This window comes from Cyprinodon tularosa, unplaced genomic scaffold (genome assembly GCF_016077235.1).
Source record: "Cyprinodon tularosa strain WSP-4 unplaced genomic scaffold, ASM1607723v1 ctg112, whole genome shotgun sequence".
Lineage (NCBI taxonomy): Eukaryota > Metazoa > Chordata > Actinopteri > Cyprinodontiformes > Cyprinodontidae > Cyprinodon > Cyprinodon tularosa.
The window spans coordinates 831,209-849,289 of NW_024037916.1; the positions used below are offsets into that span (position 1 = coordinate 831,209).

An 18,081-nucleotide genomic window follows, 5' to 3' on the forward strand; every position below is an offset into this window, starting at 1 on the left:
TTTGTTAAAAAAAAAAAAAAAAAAAAAAAAAAAGATCCAACAATAGGCCTAATAATAATAATAACAATGATAATCCTAATTACTATTATAATAATTATAATACTGTTTTACATATGTATATAATCGTCTTAGAGTAAAAAAAACTTGTGTTGAATTACGTAACTTCACCTAAAGCTTATTTAAATCTTATTTCTATTCTCCATGCTAAAAATTTTTTTTATCAAGGTGTTTGTCTTCTTTTACTGCAGATAGGAATCTGATAGTAACTTTAAATAAAGTAGTTGAGTAATTTAGTTGAGTTGTACAGCTTTACGTACTGAACTTTTCCACTCACAATATGGCGACTTCCTTGACTTCTGTAGGTACTTTCCAATTCGGTGTTATGCCACATTGCCATCTAGAGGAACGGAGGAATTACTTCCGAATGGTAAACTTAAACAGGTTAGGATAGGAAGTATGTAAATTGTGATAATTGATTAACCAAAAATAAGTATACCTTCTGATAAATACATTACGTTAATTTAATATAATTGCTTGTCTAGTAATTAAAGTTTTTAGCCCTTGTCGTGTTCTGTTTAAAGGTGGAGAAGCCTATATAAATGGGTTACCAAAGTTGGAGGCGGAGCGCAGTTGAGGAGTTCATATCCGCCCGTTGGAGGCCTGCCATCAATCTAGTTTAACATTTCTTTTGTTTTCTGCCATGTTTCCATCCTCTGGTCTTTTTATTAATATAAACTGCCCCTTTTCACGACACGGGCTCTGTGAGAGACCTCATTGTTTGTACAAACATGCCACAGAAGCGAGGGGGACGTTTGGTGGCGTGTCTAAATCAACCACAGCGGATCTAACAGGTTAGTGGTTCAGGTGTGCTGTCATGTTAACTTTGCTATCGTTCAGTATAATGTGAGTAAGCGAATATTGCATAAAATAAATAAAACACCTGCCTTATACGAGGTCTTGGCACGTGTTTAAGCATTTTTTGTAGCCCTGAAATTAATTAGGGAAGAATTGTAAAGTCAAATCGCATAAATTCACAATTTTAGACGTTTTGCTCATCAAGCACAAACTCTTTTTTTTAAATATTCAAATGTTTTATAGTCGCACGTTACTATCTTTTAAAAGTGATTAACTAAGTGAATAATATATATTTGATCTTTTAATGCAGTCTAATGATTTCACTCCCAATAATTGGAAAAAATGTTTCAGATTTCGATACTGTGGATCTAAGAGATATTTGCAATAATAATCTGAAGATTATTGATATCTCTGACCATCCAGATTGCCTTTAGGCTTTATTCTCTTTAGCACAAGATTTCCTCAGGATTTAGGGAGAGGATAAGGTAGTTTTTTTTTTTTTTTTTTTTTTTTTTTTTTTTTGCTGTTGACCGGTTCTGTCTTTTTGCAACCATATATTTTAGATTTCCTTGTTGAGTAATCCAGTTGTGACCCAGTTCTAGCTTACTGTCAGAGATCATCATAGTTCTAATTTTGATTTATCCTGGTATGTCTGTGAATAATGATGCCAACATCCAGACCTCCTATGGAAGATGCATTTGCCTGCAGCATCATTGATGCACTTTATTCCCTTTTTGTGAAGGAAAGAAACCAGAAGTTTAATCTTATTTTCATTTGATAAAAGACTGCAGTACCAGTAGTTCATTTAAGGTTAAGCATTTTTTTTGTGGTAGTTTTTGCATTAAGATCTCTTTATGGGATGTAAATATTTCAGAGTGCATTTCATTTCCAATGAGGAATTAAAATGTATGCCTGCTTATTTTTTTCCCCCCTGTTGCAAACAGGAAATCTGTATGGCAACCGCTTCAGACCAGTAAACGCAGACTCCCTGCATGAGCTGCAAAGACTGGAAAAGGAGATTGAAACTGCAAGGCACGAAGTGGAACAGGAGCAGCGCCGCCTCTCATGCTATCAGACCAACCGGACGGACAGAAGCGGCAATAAACCTCCAACAAAATGTGTGGCCAGCGTTTCCTGTGGACTTTCTTCAAGCAAAGGACATAAATCCAGTGTGCAGGCAATGAAGTATGTGGTGGACAGCTCAAAGCCAAGGACTGATTTAGAGTATGATCCGCTCTCCAACTTTTCTGCCGCCTTGCGGTCTTACAGCTCATCAGGAAAAGTGAAAAACCGACAAGATGGAAGGAGCTCGAGATCTGTGGAGAAGCCGAATACTCATCAAGCCCAGCTCAACCGACCTTCATCTCCGCCAGACCTTGATGACTCTTTTGAAGATGGTGTCCTGGTTATTGATGTTTCTTTATCTCCAGACAAAACTAGTGATCAAACTCCAAATGCCGCCGCTGACGTGGCATCAGAGACATCCTCCGAGGGAACAGAGAGAGCCAGGAAGGAGATTAAAACCCATAATGTTCTTCTAGATTCCTCACCGCAGAAAATAACTCCTCAGGTGGTAAATGCTACTTCCTCATCCACCTCCAGCGACAATGTAAACAAAGAGCCTGATTGTTGTTTAATAGAGAGCAATCTAGTCTCATCTGCTTCTGAAAAAGCCAAAGATTACAGCAATGATAGGAGTGGGTTTAATTTAACCGGATGTCTGGTAGAGCTTGAAAGAGGACGTGAAAACCCTGGTCTACGGTCCCCTGAGATGCCAACCAAAATAAACGAATCCCAAAGTTTTTCCACCACCTCAGATCACTTGAGTACCCCTCAGATTAAACTGATCTCTAATGCTGTGAAATATAATCCACAGCTGCATTGTTCCCTTTTTCGTAAGCAACCAGATCCAGACTCAGCCAAGCAAGCCTTGGTGACAGAGGTTCAGAGCCACGACCCTCATACGCAAAGTGCGCAGTCGGACGCTGCAGCTCATGGAAAAATGGCGGAGAAAACAAACCTGCAGCAAACAGATGGAGGACCAGGCAATAGCCAGATCTGGTCTCCTGATGTTGCATCAGTAAATCCCAATGGCAGAGCTGATTCATCTGACCCCACAGAACAGCTTCAACAGGAGGAGGATGAAGCAGTGATAGTAATAAACTCCAGCGCTGAGGAGGACGAGCTGGATTACTTAGAGATGGAGCTGTCTGATAGCGACCCGATGGAGGAATGCTACAGGATCTTCATGGAGGCAAATGGCGAGGAAAGAGGAAACGAGGAGCAGGGTAGCACTTCTGTAAGTATATCAAAGTGATGGTTTAGTTTGCAGCTCAAAGATGTTCTGATTTCCTCTGACTGTTTCAGATGACGGTTGGCATGGATGTTGAGAAACCAGAAGTTAAAGCTGCAGGCCAGAGTTTCACAGGGAAAAAGAGAGTTGCTCATGAAGCTAAGAACCTAGAGGTAAAACTTCCACAAATCTCACTAATATATATCGTCACAGCTTTGGCTTTGAATCTTTTTTCTCGTTGTCAAATCAGCAGCCGCTGGCTAAGACGAGACCTCAGCCTCAGATTCTGGTTCCTCTGCGGGAGCCGTCGGCTGCAGGGTTGAACTCCCGGGCTACCGTCGCTTCTAAGACCCAGCAGCTTCAGCACAGAGCCTCGATACCGTCTGTCCCGGTTAAAATCGCTCAGAATATTCTGTCTTCTGGGAGCCAGAAAAAAGACACACAGATGGCAGCTTCAGCTTCAACCCTGAAAAACCTTCAGCCTTCCCCGGCGCCAAATGGTTCGCCTCTGAGGAAACTTCTGGGAGTTATTTCACTAGGAATATTAACAGTAAAATGAAAGTTTTTTTTTTTTTTATTTGTTCTTCAATGTCTCCGATCTGTTGCATTTTTGTCTCGATCCTCAGCTTGTGTGAACTTCATCCCCATTGGAACTGCAGTCATTGAAGTGGGCAACAACGTGCACCTGATCCTCCCGCAGGGCAGCTTCCCTCTCTCTGTCTCCTCCACTTCCAGCCCAGTTACTTCTGTGCTGACTCCAGTGAGCCGGGTTCATCCAAACCCTGGCACAGTCAAACAAACTAGCGCTCCTGCTGCAGTGACTCCTTTGCCAAGACATCGCTCCACTGTGCCTGTGCTCATTGCTGCTCCAGCACGACGACCTGCACTCTGCTCTGCTTTGGCATCGACCTCTGTGCAGGCAGCAGTTGGAGCCTCCACAACTTCTCAAGCTGCTGGCCAAGCAGCTGTTAAGGTAGAAGAGCTTTCAGAATCCCCCTGATTTTCCCAAGCAAAGTTGATTGGTTTGTGAAAATAGGAAATGGTTTGAGTGTGGAGGACAACGAATGATTCCACTCTAAGGAATTGTTCTAAGCTAGTCAGATTTCTGACTTTTTGAGTTGAGCTTCTTTATTCATTCTTTAGATTGTCAGTGACTAAAAATTAAGTATTAATGATTGGGTCTTAAGTAAGGCTGCACTAATTACTTTTTTGCAAATTGATTAATCTCTCAGAAAAGTTTTTAGATTCATTATTTAATAATCGCATAGCAAAAGGTTCCTTAAAGAAATTTTTTAACAAAATTAAACCAGGTGAAACTGAAACTATTTCACTTTAGGAGTTCTGGATGGAGCATATTCATAGATGAAAAAGTATATATTTTATTTTTTATCTTGAATGCAAAATGTTCATATTTCTTTGCAATCTTGGTATAATTACTGCTGGGTTGCTCTTTCAGCAAAAGACATGTTTTAGAAGCTCGATACTCCAGTTAACGATTAATCTTTTACTAAATCAATATATTAAAATAATCACAATTAATCTGAATAATTGTTTCAGCCCTAGTCTTAAGGTCATGTAACAGCATTTTGATCAGATTTAACCCCCAGACTTTAAGCCATTTTTTTTTTTTTAGTTCAGTTTAGAGGTTGGATTGCTGGTTTGTTTTAGGTCCTCGTTCTGCTGTAATATTCCAAATAGGGCCGAAACAATCAGATTAATCGACTATTGAAATAATCCTCAACTAATACAGTAATCGATTAATCGTTAAATGGAGTTTAGAGACGCATGCCTTTAGCTGTCAGAGCAACCCATTTAGAGCAGTAATTATACCAAAAACAAACAAAAAAAATTGTAAACATTTTGCATTTAACATAAAAATCTGTTTTGTTTGTCAATATGTTCTATCCAGAACACCTCAAGTGGAAAAGCTTGAGTTTAACCTGGTTAAACTTAGTAAAAAGTTTTCTTTAAGGAACATTTAGCTTTTCGATTATTGATCGATTAATCAAAAAAATAATGCACAGATTAATCACTTTACAAAATAATTGTTAGTTGCAGCCCTAATTCCAAGTCCTCCTTCAGGATTGTCTGCTATAGAGAGGAATTCCTCCAGACCTCATTCGGCTCCTGCTCTTTACTTCTTCTTTGTTTGATTGTTTATCATGTTTTTAATGGATCAAAGGTCTTGTATAGCTGTGGTTTTATTTTGGCCATATTTCTGGAGTTCATGTTAATTTGTTTGGTGTTATACCTGAAAGTGACAGTCGGTGGCGTCAAAGGATCAAATAGTGACGGCCAACCTTTCAGCAGGTGTGCGAATTGCAGTGGAAACACCGTTTTTGAACGTCATAATTTTTCTGTTTTTTTTTTTTGTTTTTTGTTTTTTAAATCACTGTCTTGCAGCAAGTATGCGAACTTCTGGTTGAGTGGAAAGTAACCCTGCAAATGTAATCAACACATGGAGAGCGCAAGATCAATATATATTTAACAATCAAAAGAACCTCATTGGATTCATTCATTGCATCCAGGAGGGTGATGCTCCTGCATAGTGCCACGCAGCAGCCCTACATTACATGTATTCCATTATTTTTGTGCTTTCTGAATAAGTTAGTGATGCTCTCTTTGAGTGATTTTGGTTTGTTGGTCGTCCCTGGGAAGACTCGCCACTCTTCTATGTTTTATATCATCACCCTTACTGTGGTTTGCAAGAGTCCCAAAGACTTCCAGCTGACTTTGTAAACATTTGGATGTAGGAAATTTAACAGATCTTTCCAGAACCTGTAGTAAATTGCGGTGAACGATGAACAACTTGAACCATTTTGGCTTTCTGCCTAGAGCCAGGTTGGTCTGGATATATTCCTCTTTTTGTTTCAAAACAGGAGTAAAAAATGCAATTATAATTGATAATATGTCGTAATTGATCTGAGAAGTTGTATGTTACTTAAACTTACAAACGGAATAAATCTGAAATGGGAACAAATGCTTCTCATTGCGCTGTAATTATTTATTATGTAATTAATATTCCTTCCTTACTTCACTATATGCAATGACATGGTCATGTGCAATAATAGTAATTTAGGTACTGAACAGAATTGTAAATATTGTTGATTGTATATACTGAGATCCTTATTTAATTCCTATATTTTATTTTCCACTGTTTATATGGGAAGGGGGTAATTTTACTGTGTGCATAAAAATTTTACTGATTTTTATTCTGCCTTATGACTTTTGTAAATGGTTGCATGGAAAGAAAAGAAAGTCCTGCAAGGGATTAATAAAGTAATTCTGATTTCAGCCTCTGCCAGTGAAAAGGAAGTTGAAGCAGCAAAGTGAAACGGCAAAAGAGAAAGTTCCCCACGATGTCCGTCAGCGGTACGTGAACATGTTCACAGAGGAGCTCCTTAAAACCACAGCTGATGTCAATGAGGCTTTTGAGAAGGTGAGCATCTCCTGCTTCCAGATGTCTCCCACTGACTGAAAGGATGACTATTCATTCTTCATCCCGTTGCTACTGATTACAGGCCCTAACTGAGGAGAAGAGCGTGTACAACCGCAGTGTGAACAAACTCAAATATCTCAGCGTTGCGGTGAACGCCCTCAAAAGACTGAAGAACCAAAGTGCTTCTGCTAAAAGTAGGAAGAAAAGTCATGACTCCATGCAACTAGACCTGCAACTAATATTCATTTTGGCAAATAAGTAAATTATTATTATTATTATTTTTTTTTTTTTATCGATTAATAATCGGATAGCAGAAGGTTTTTTTTTAAACTCTATTTTTGAAGAATTTAAACCAGGTGAAACTAAAACGTTACCACTCGAGGAGTTCTGGATCGAGCATATTGACAGATGAAAGTATTTTTTAATTTTAAATACAAAATGTTAATGTGATTTTATTTTTTTTACAGTGTTGGTATAAATACTACTCTAAGTGTGTTTCTTTATCAGCTTAAGGCTTGTTTTAGTCTCTATTGAAATTATTTAGTAATGGATTTATCATTAAATGGAGTATAATCTCTTAATCCGTTTGTCTCCGCTCTAAATGCAACATTCAGTTAAGTTAAATCCTAATCTACTTATTGTGATGCAGATGAAAAACAGGTCCAGAATCAAAAACCAAAAGGCAACATCCCATTTATCCGAAAAAAGATGAAAGAAAATGGTGAGAAAACGTTAATGAATTTTTTTAATATATAAAAATAAACAAGAAATTGCTGCTGAGGTTTATTTATTTTTGTTTTATTAGCAGGTGATATGGCGTTGTATGAAATTTTCAAGGGTTATACTTTGACTGATGAACAAATGATAGAAAACAACTATCCTATCCAGCACCCAGAAAAAGCAAGTTCTGCTGTTCTTTTTTCTGAGAAGAAAGTGAGCACAGACCGTAAGTAGAACCATGCAGCTTGGCCTTATTACCTGTTTTTCTCCTCCTGGGCCACTAGAGGGCGTATTCGACTAATGTACTTGTGTTGAGCTTCAGCTTTATCTTTTCAATTAACCCATTGCTGCGTTAAATAGCCCTTAAAAGGATCTGCTGTCGATGCGGGGCCACGTACGCTGTCAATCAAACAGGCAAACACCTCCGAAAAGAGGAGTGCAACTACCACTATGGGAAAGGAGTTACCAACAGAGGTCAGCCAGCACATGAAATGTTTCACAGGGATTGAGATTGAATGACTGTAATGGGAGGAAAAATAATTAATACATAGTATTTGTGTTTTGCAGTTCCAGGGGGAGTGGAAACTCGCTACAGCTGCTGTCAGGGAGTCATGGGAGCTCCTGGATGTCAAATGTTTAAGGTGGCGAACACATTCTGTGAACTATACCGTCAAAAACAGCAATCCTACACATTGAACTATTAAACTGTGCCAACAAGACTTTGATATTTACATGTGTATACATTTTTTTTTTTCTCACCCAGTTGCATGTCCATGATTTTCTCAGCTTGGATGGGTTTGTATCTACTGCACCCAGATGTCCCTCAGACATGAGCTGTCCTGGAGTTTATTCCCTGGATTGTGAAATGGTATTAATTAATATCTTATAACGAGTTGATTTCTAAAATGTACGTTTGTAATGAAATGTTGTGTGACTGTCTATGAATGTCTACAGTGTTACACTGTTCAAGGGCTGGAGCTGTCCAGAGTGACGGTGATCAACTCCAACCTTCAGGTCGTCTACGACACCTTTGTCAGACCTGATAATGAGGTCGTCGACTATAACACCAGGTAACACTTCTCTGGCTCAGTTTGTGTGTGCAGCTCATGAGGTTAACACCCGTCAAAAGATTTTACATTTATCTTTTGAAATGTACAGTTTTCTGATAAGAAATGTTTCTCAAAAGGTGACATTTTAAAGCTAAAGTCTTTAAGACTAGAAAATAAATTTGTTTTTGTTTTTTTTATACATTTTTATATTGCTAAAAATGGCATTGAATATCATCATGCTTCTTCATAACTGATAAAGATCTTTAAGAATTGATGAATAATTAGATTCACTTTCCAGTAATATTATTTTCTTTCAGTGGACTGCATCATTGGTGGTGAACTCTTCTTTAGTGTTGGAAGACCTAGGGTTAGGGTTTACAATCACCCTAATCTTAAATTCCCTCCACACCGATCCACCAAATTCAAATCGGGACACTGTCTGGACCAATCCCAGTTACATATTATGTATTGATAATTATGTATATGTAATTATGTATTAGTCCTAGTCAACACAACTATGGTGATAAAATGAAAACTACTTTAAAATATGGCAGTTTCCCACATTTGATGGGAGAATTTGATGTTTAATTTGCGATGGGGGACAGGAGCTGTAGGCTTTAATATTTTTTTAGTTAATTTTAGGTTAATTCAATTTTGCCACCAAATCAATCACTTGGATCTTCTAGTAGTACCGTGGTTTTTGAATAAAATCTGGCGTGCAGAATCTGGGTGTGTACAGACAAACTGACACTACAGATGAAGAACAGGCTGTCTTCAAATACACAAAAGTAGACAAATACTTTACAAATACAACTACTTTTGGCAATATAACTATTTCTGATCTTCACAACTCTTATTTTTATGAAGTTCCTTTCCTGAAATGTCTTTAGGTTTTCAGGAATCAGTGAGGAAGATGTGAAAGGTAACCATCCCTCCCTCAGGGAGGTCCAGGAGACTTTGTTGAGCTTCATCACTGCAGACACTATTCTGGTTGGACATGGCCTGGAAACAGACCTTTGTTTACTCAAGGTGATTGTAGTTTTTTTTTTTTTTTTACCCGACATGTGAAATGAGGGCTTCGATTAGAGCACTCCTGCTCCTTGTAAGGCAAATCTTGAATATATTTGCCTTTAAATTACCTTCTTATCTGTAATTTGTATTTTATTCACATAAATTTACTGTTCCAGTTCTTATAGCTGCAATTTCTGTTTATACTTTTTTTTTCTTCCTATTATTTCAGAGATGTCATTCTTTTAATGTACAGTTTTATAATAGACTACAATCAATACTACAAAACCATCAAACACCATTTTATTAAACGTATTTTGTGGTGGGGGCACAAACTACTGAAAAGCCAGTTGCATACACAGCAGCATCCCTGTGTCTTTTAACAGGGTCATTGGATAACTGACATTTTAGATTTCTGTATTGTTTTTAACTTTAATTCACCTTTACCAGTTTTCTTATGCGGGGTTCAGTGTGGAACATAAACTATGAAGGGTTTGACAGCAGCCTTCATTGTTTTTTCCCCCTCTGTAGTTGCTTCATGGGTTGGTGGTAGACACTTCGGTGGTCTTCCCTCATCGTCTAGGACCACCTAACAAGCTGAGCCTCAACAGTCTCACAGCTGAATACCTCAGGAGGATTATTCAAGAGAGTGGTGGGTTACCACCTTTATAAGAAAGTCTCATATATTTATTTATTTCAAGCCATTACGACCACATTAATCTGAAACAATACAAATGGAGTGAATATTAAAACTGCAACAAAATGCTAGTTAAATCCATCTGCCACTATTTCTCCCAGTTTGTGGCCACAACACTGAGGAAGATGCATCTGCCTGCATGGAGCTTATGCAGTGGAAGATGAAAGAAGATGGGAAACTGAAAAAATGAGGAGCTACCGCAATATCTCAATAAGAAACATATGAATATTTGTGTGACAAAGAAAAAGGGCTGTTTATTTTTTTTTTGTTTTTACTTAAATTGGTCAGATATAGATTCTGTTAATGACATCTTGAGTTGAAGCCCATCTGTCATGTACATATATATATTTATGAGACTCAAAGATAAGCTATTATAAATGGTTCTCAAATAAAGGCATGAAATCAAATGTTTGTTTTTTTTGTTTTCTCAATCATAACCAGCTAATAAGGTTTCAGCTGGTAAAATCAAATTACCTTCAGCTGTGAACATGCTAATTAGCACAGCTGAAAGGTATTTAAGGACATTGTTTCAGCTAAGGAAACCACACATCTGAAGTAAAGTTTGAGGGTGGAGATGAATGGTTGAGTTCCCATTAAGTTCTGAAAGGTTCTATTCTGTCTTTTATTCAGCTTTTCTTTTGACCTTTTTACTTTTGCAGCATCTGTGCCAACAGAAGCTGCAGGTCTTTAAAAGAATAAAGATGAAGAGTATGTCTAAAATGAGGAAGAAGGTTAGGACGTCCAGGCTGTGGTACTGGTACCAGGTTAGTTCGTGGGCCTGGACCCGCAGATGTTTGGCTCCTTTGTTTCTCATAGTGAACTCGATCCAGAAAACCGCCTCATCCAGAGGACTCATGGGTCTGTCATGGTGGATTCTCGACAGTCTCATCATGTTCTCCTTGTAGCTGTGGATGAGTGAAATAAATGTTTACTAGCAGCCCACAGATTAGCACCTAGATCTAGTGTTTTAACAGCTTAACCATCCAAAAGATTAACTTGTGTGTTATGGTCTAACATTGAACACCTTTAGTGGATGGACCACAAGTCATTTGTGAGTTCTATGGGAATGCATAAAACAGTGTGTCACATTAGCTTTTCATTTTTTAGAGATTTAATACTTAGTCAATTTGTCTCATTAACTTTTCAAAATATGAAATATGAAATGAATAGTGCTTTCCATAGCTAAATTAGAAACTTTGGCATACAGCTGGTGGAAACCCAACTTTTAGTTTTTAAAAGCCTTTTGATGAAAATATTTTTGGTGCAGAAAGGTCATTGGTACCAAATGTACCAATGCCTGGTTTAATGGCATTGACCAGCAAACCAGAGAATAATTCTTGGTGTTAAGATTAGACGCTAGACCCAGTGATGCTCACATGCTGAAGTGTATCATACTTAACAAGAGTGGACTAAGATTTCTGTATAAAAATCTGGTTGTCATTAGTTGTAAGAAATAATCATTAACAATTGACATAAATGCATGAAATTAGCCAGGTGGTATTTTTTTAATTTTCACTTTAGTCAACGTTTACCATTTTTTTTAGTTTTGAGACAAGGATTAAGTTTTTATTTTTTATCTGACAGCAGAAATACCACATAATTATGTTTTATTTATGCTATTAAGTTGTGCACGTCTTGCATGCCAACTTAAATATTCTCATGAAGTTGTCCTCTGTAATTGCACCAGAGGAAATGATTGAAATGGTCTAGTTCTACAAAACCAAGCTGAAATGCATCTTGGGGCTTCCTGTTTGGCTTTACCAGGCTTGAATGTGGACCATTTATTTTGTTTGGCACTAATGAGCTCTATCCACAACTCCACTACCTCCTGAACTTAAGGAAGCTCTTTTGTTTCCTGTCTTTTTCTACTGGATGGATGGATTAATCCAGGTGTGTCTGGCCATGGTTACCGAGGTCAGGCAAAACCTGAATTAATCAGTTCATCTAGTTGAAAAAGAGAGGATGATTTAAAGTTTACATGCCTATAATATTTACACATAAGTGGCCGTTTTCACATTTATCAGCTTGACTGAATATACATTTATATCTGAACTACATTTCTTCATTGTCAAAATAATCAAGTAAGAAATAGGCCTATGTAAAACTGAAATTCCCGTCTAGACATCCCAAATGTTTGCTCAAGATGTGAAGAATGTTATTTTGTTTTAAATGATAATTTTGATAAGGAAGTTTGTTTTAAAATATGTAAAATACATATTCAAACTAATACAAACATTATCAAAGTGGCTTAACATTATGCGGAAAACTAGTTTATTGCTTGAATGGTTGTGGATTAATGTATCTATTTAGGTGCTGTCAGCTGTCAGCAGATGAAGATGAAGTTCATGGGATAATGAACAGGTAGGACCTATTCATTATCCCATGGGAATATAATAAGATCCTCGTCAATAAGACATGCAATGTTTAGTTTTAAAACCCAAGACTCTAATAGACTTATTGGATGACTTTTAAATTTCTTTTATTATTTTTTTTTTATTATTGTATGCACAAAACTATGACGGCAATCTTCTGCCTAAATCAGGAAATAAAATGACGTGATTGGCTCTAAGGAGAGCGGAGACAGAGGAAACTCTGAGCTCACCACTTTCTTGAACCAGATGACTTGGTCAATTATAGACATATATCCAATCTTCCTCTTCCTTTCTTATCTAAAATTCTTGAGAAAGTAGTTGCCAAACAAGTGTGTGATCACTTACACCATAATGAACGTTTTGAAGAGTTTCAGTCTGGCTTTAGAGCTCATCATAGCACTGAAACAGCTCTGGTGAAAGTCACTAATGATATTCTCATGGCGTCAGATAATGGACTTGTATCTGTCCTCGTCCTGTTGGATCTCAGTGCTGCATTTGAAACAGTTGATCATAATATTCTTTTAGAAAGACAAATATTTTGTGGGAATTAAGGGAATGGCGCTGGACTGGTTTAGGTCTTATCTATCTGATCGATTTCAGTTAGTTAAAGTTGATGACAAATCTTCCTCGTGCTCAAAGGTAACCTGTGGAGTACCACAGGGATCAGTTCCAGGACCAATTCTCTTTACTATATATATATGCTCCCAATCTGTAGAATTATTAGACAGCATGGGATTAATTTCCACTGTTATGCTGATGATACTCAGCTATGTCTGTCCATTAATCCAGATGAAGCTAACCCATTACATAGATTACAGGCATAAAAACCTGGATGACTCTTAAGTTTCTGCTCCTGAATGCAGACAAAACAGAAGTTATATTCTTTGGACCAGAGTCTGATTAGAAACTGATTAATTAGCCACTTCATTTGGATGGGATTAAACTGATTTATGATAATAAAGTAAAAAAATCTTGTGGTTATTTTTGATCAGGACCTGTCATTTAAATCCCATATCAAAGAGGTTTCTAGAATTTCCTTCTTGCATCTACAGTACAGCATATTGCAAAAATATCCTGTCCAGGGGTGATGCTAAGAAACTAGTCCATGCATTTGTTACTTCAAGGCTGGACTATTGTAATTCTTTATTATCAGGAAGTCCACTAACTGTATTTAAAAAATATTCAGCTGATCCAACATGCTGCAGCCAGAGTTCTGATGAAAATTAAAAAGAGTGATCAAAGCTCTGGTTAAATTTATGTGCTGCTTCTTCCTTGAAAATAAGGAGAGCAGAAGAGTTTTGGTTGTGAATTCAAACAGGTCTACCCTTCGGCGGCTTTTACCAGTACGCTCTGTCGCTCAGCAACCATGACAGTTTACACAAAAAGCAGGAAAATAATGAATACCGATCTTTTCAAAACTTTGTATTTTTATTTTTATATTTTTTTTTAAGTGAAGAAAGACTTCACTCATGTGAAAATGTATAAAAAAAATATATCTGCAAAATCTTTAATATTCAACAGCAAAAAATACTTAGTTAAGCAAATTGTGCAGAACGGCAATAAAAAAATAAGTGATATCAGATTTATAGTCCCACTGCACTGCAGATATATTAGAATCTGTCCCTATATTGAAGCCAAACCCATTTACACAGTAACAGATAAAAACCTTTAGATAAATTACACATTACCCGCCAAATAGCTGATGCAATAACCATTCAAACAACTATTTTCATTAATTTCAGTCATAACTATTCACATACTTGTGAAGAACGGAAGAACGGATCATGCTTCCGGGACAGATCAGGTAGTGACACCATCCTTCAAATCGGGCAAAAAGAAGGACGCATTTGTAGGCTGCATAACGAGGAGTCTTGGAATCCGACCAGACCTCAGCGCCACGCTATGAAGCAATCGTCCTTCAAATCTGGCCTTCGGAGGACACAGCCCATTTATTTGAACAGAGCACATATCTCTCCTATCCTAGCTTCTCTTCATTGGCTTCCTGTTAAATCCAGAACAGAATTTAAAATCCTGTTCTGCATACGTATAAAGCTTAAATGGCCAACCTCCATCTTATATCACTTACTTCGCTCTCATTTTGCATGTTTACTTGTGGTTCCTAGAATTTCTAAAGGTAGAATGGAAGGTTTAGTTATCAGGCACCTCTTCTGTGGAACCAACTACCGTGAGACAGACACTCTGTCTACTTTTAAGGCTAGGCTTAAAACTTTCCCTTTCTGAAAAAGCTTATAGTTAGAGGGGTTCAGGTTATCCTTAGCTTTCTCTATAGTTATGCTGCTATAGCCTAGAGCCTGGTTCTGCTGGAGGTTTCTTACTGTTAAAAGGGAGTTTTTCCTCTCCACTGTCACTACAAGCCATCCTGGATGGATGAATCAACTGGTTTTCCTTAGATAGAAAACTTTGAATCTATTTGACTGTATGATTTGTTGAACTGTAACGTGCCTTGACATTACATTTGTTTTGTGAATTGGGGCTATATAAATAAACAGAATTTAATTAATGAACAAAACCTGCTTCCGACCAGGTTAGCTCTGGGGAGAATGTTACAGCAACAGAAACGGAGGTCGAGTAAACTCTCTTTGTGAAATGGAAAACTCAGTTTCCCTGCTTTCAAATCTGTTGAGTCACTTCGTTATAATCTCATTAGTTCATTTAAATCAACGTAGATAATTTTTGAAAGTCCTTGAAAATTACAATGATTTAGATGGGTAAGAACTTACGATTTGTCATTAATGACAGTCAGGATCGCATCCCTCAGGCTCTCTGTTGTCATGAAGTTTATGTTCTGAATGACTGCAGCTCCTTTAGCCTCCATGTGCACCATGTTGTCTGGTTGGTCCCCAAATATTGGAATGCCTACCATAGGAACACCGTGATAGATGGCCTCATAGATCCCATTTGTTCCTCCGTGAGTGATGAACGCTTTTGTTTTAGGATGACCTGATAAAGGCCAAAGTTAAAACATTTCAGTGCGAGTTACTTTTTAACCAAAGCCATTAATCAACAAGATCATTTAGTAATAAAAAAAAAAGATAAGACATATTATATAAAAGGATTCATTGTATTTATTTACTATTTTTAGTTTGAAAATAATTGTGTTGGCTTGTGTAAAAGTGAATTATACTATACAGGCTTTACTGAATGACATGCATTTAGTTTTAGAAATCTGAATTGTTTCTTTCTTTTACTGCGTCACCAACTTTGTATTCTACAGTAAAGACATCAAAACTTCTACTGAAACATTTGTTCCTTTTGAGGTTGAACTGTAAGAAACGGGCGATCTGCACATATAATCCCTAAATCGTTTCTTCTGCCAAAACATTTGAGTTGAAATGAGCTGAACTTTACCCACCCAGCAGGTCGTTCTGAGGAATCCAGCTTAAAATCCTGGTGTTGGAACCCAACGTTTTTGGTTTGTCCCCATTATATCGCCAAAGTACCTGCAAAACAAACAAACAAAACAAAAAAAAACAGCAGTGAAAGGTTTTGCTGCACATTTTTTTACTGATAAGATTGTAAAGTTCAACAGAAATGCAGAGTTTTAATTTAACTCTATCCTTGCAAATTATTAGCTTAGAGGTTTGGAAGACTTGCTATCACTTTAAAACCAAAATTTGTTTTTTTTTTTTTCTTTTGAAAATCAAAACAAAGATCATAAGAAATAAGTTCAGTCATAGCTGTAAAAAAGTGGACCTCTGTCATTATGGGATGGGTTTTTAGATGATGCTGTACTTCTGTTATCTTCATAAGTTGCACTAAGGTACTGGCTGTGTTGGGTATTGAGCTCAATTGGCATTTAATTCAAAAGAAAGAGAGGTTTGAATTCAAATCAAAGACTGATCTATGAAAAAAAAACTGTATATAAAAAATAGGGAATATACAGTAGTAAGGCTATAGCAAGTAAGGAAACCCTATTAACACTGCAGATAGTTTGCAGTTGTCCAAGTACTTATGATGTAGCCTACATAAACTCCTAAGCTAGTTAATCTTATTAGATTAAGCTCAGAAAAGTTGCATCAGTTGATAAATAGTTAATTAGAGAAGATCCGGAATGTTTTACAGACCTTTTGGGGAATCTGAGCAAGCGCTGAAGCTATTAAGTTTGCCTTCTCCATGGTGACGTTCCTAATCATGGATCCCAAAGTGAACACCACAATACCATCATCTCCTGAGCTCTGTACAAATTTTTCCATATCCTGCAAAATGTGTAATGCGTTAGTCATTGAATTTTATTCATCACTAAATGCTCTTTGTCTACATTGGAGGAAAAGGCCCCACCGTTGGTAAAGGTTTAGCTGGTCTGCAGTGGATCCCTCCAACAAACTTGAAATTGGGGAGGATTGGGCGAGGAAAATCAAAATCCCAGTAGGTCCTCATCAACCAGATATCAGCCTTACCCATTAACTCACAGGCACTGGTGGGACTTCCTGTCATACAGTAAATTAGTGAAAAAGTGTCCATGAAAGCCCTTTAGTGAAGTTCTTTTAAGCAATATTAGGACTTAATGTGACAATAAATGTGTTCACACTTGCTGTTTTTTTTTTACCTGCTTACCTTTGACATCTGAGTAGTATTTATCTAACATATTCCACATAACGTTGTCAATTACAATGTCATTCAGAGCATAGAAGAGGATGTTCCACAGTCTCTCTGAGAAGTCCATCTTGTCTGTAAGTTTGCTCATAGCGCCAGGGACAAAGGAAGGTGGAGCAGGTAGCTGACCACACATCCTTTCCCAGTTATGAGCTAAGGAGAAACGCAGCGAGTAAACGAGGGGGATGCCCAACATGTCTGTAGTCAATTCACTGCCAGGCAGGAGGGGATCAGCAAAAAGCAGATCAAAGTTTTCCCTCTTCAGCTTCTTCATCAGCATTTCTGACTTGACAACACCACTGAGGATATCAAGGTCATTCTGCAGCTCAATCTTCATAAGTTCCATATATCTGACATAAACCTGAAAGTAGCTCATGTAATCTGCCTCATACATTGCAAAATGAATAAATTCTTCAAGTGATTCCTCCATGGCCTCCAGTGAGATGGAGACGTCAAATGGTTCGTACTGGAAGCGAGAAGGTTCGCTGCTATTCATGAACATCGATGCACTTGGAACCAGGACGGTCACCTGGTGTCCTCTGTCCACCAGAGTCTCCAGTATAGGTTTCATGTTGATCCAATGGCTGGCCTCAGTGTACCACACCAAAATCTTTCCTCCGTTTGAACATCTTGATGCACAAAGCAGCAGCAGGACACAGACGGAGAGACGCAGCTCCATGGTGGTTGTGCGTCTGCAGAAAACAAGCTATTATCTTTAGCTGCACCTGAAAGATATTCATTAACTAAATGAACTCTGACTCTGTTCACTGTGTACTCAATTATGCAAGATAAAAGGATCAACCCAGGAAAAAAAGGTTGGAGGCTATTTTTGAAAAGCTATAGAAGAGTAAAGAAACTCTTTAACCTTTGTTGGAATTTCTTACACCTAAGATTTAGTTGGCTGTGTTGGTCTTTAGAGGTCAGTTTAAAAAATTTGAAAAAAAGGAAGCAATTAATACAGAGACATACTCTGACACAATTTTCTTGTGTAGGTTTTGGTACCAACTGTTTAAAAATGTTTTCAGAGTCTATTC

At 37.5% G+C, this 18,081-nt stretch overlaps 2 protein-coding genes across 2 annotated transcripts; one reads left to right on the forward strand and one right to left on the reverse strand.

Annotated features, from left to right (window-relative positions):
* Positions 1-582: 582 nt before the first annotated feature.
* On the forward strand, positions 583-10,513 carry LOC119793361 (RNA exonuclease 1 homolog). The gene is made up of 16 exons (XM_038300513.1): positions 583-851; positions 1,800-3,154; positions 3,223-3,321; positions 3,399-3,648; positions 3,775-4,121; positions 6,444-6,587; positions 6,670-6,781; positions 7,237-7,308; positions 7,393-7,533; positions 7,668-7,781; positions 7,875-7,948; positions 8,071-8,175; positions 8,262-8,377; positions 9,247-9,385; positions 9,896-10,016; positions 10,163-10,513. The coding sequence occupies exons 1-16, from the start codon at positions 701-703 to the stop codon at positions 10,249-10,251; spliced, it is 3,429 nt and encodes a 1,142-aa protein (XP_038156441.1). The 5' UTR covers positions 583-700; the 3' UTR covers positions 10,252-10,513.
* On the reverse strand, positions 8,051-17,763 carry LOC119792955 (UDP-glucuronosyltransferase 2C1-like). Its single transcript, XM_038299824.1, has 6 exons — positions 17,009-17,763; positions 16,733-16,881; positions 16,519-16,650; positions 15,807-15,894; positions 15,175-15,394; positions 8,051-10,966 (listed from the first exon to the last, which is right to left on the reverse strand). Exons 1-6 carry the CDS (start codon positions 17,724-17,726, stop codon positions 10,684-10,686), a joined length of 1,590 nt encoding a protein of 529 aa, XP_038155752.1. The 5' UTR covers positions 17,727-17,763; the 3' UTR covers positions 8,051-10,683.
* Between the last annotated feature and the right edge of the window lie 318 nt (positions 17,764-18,081).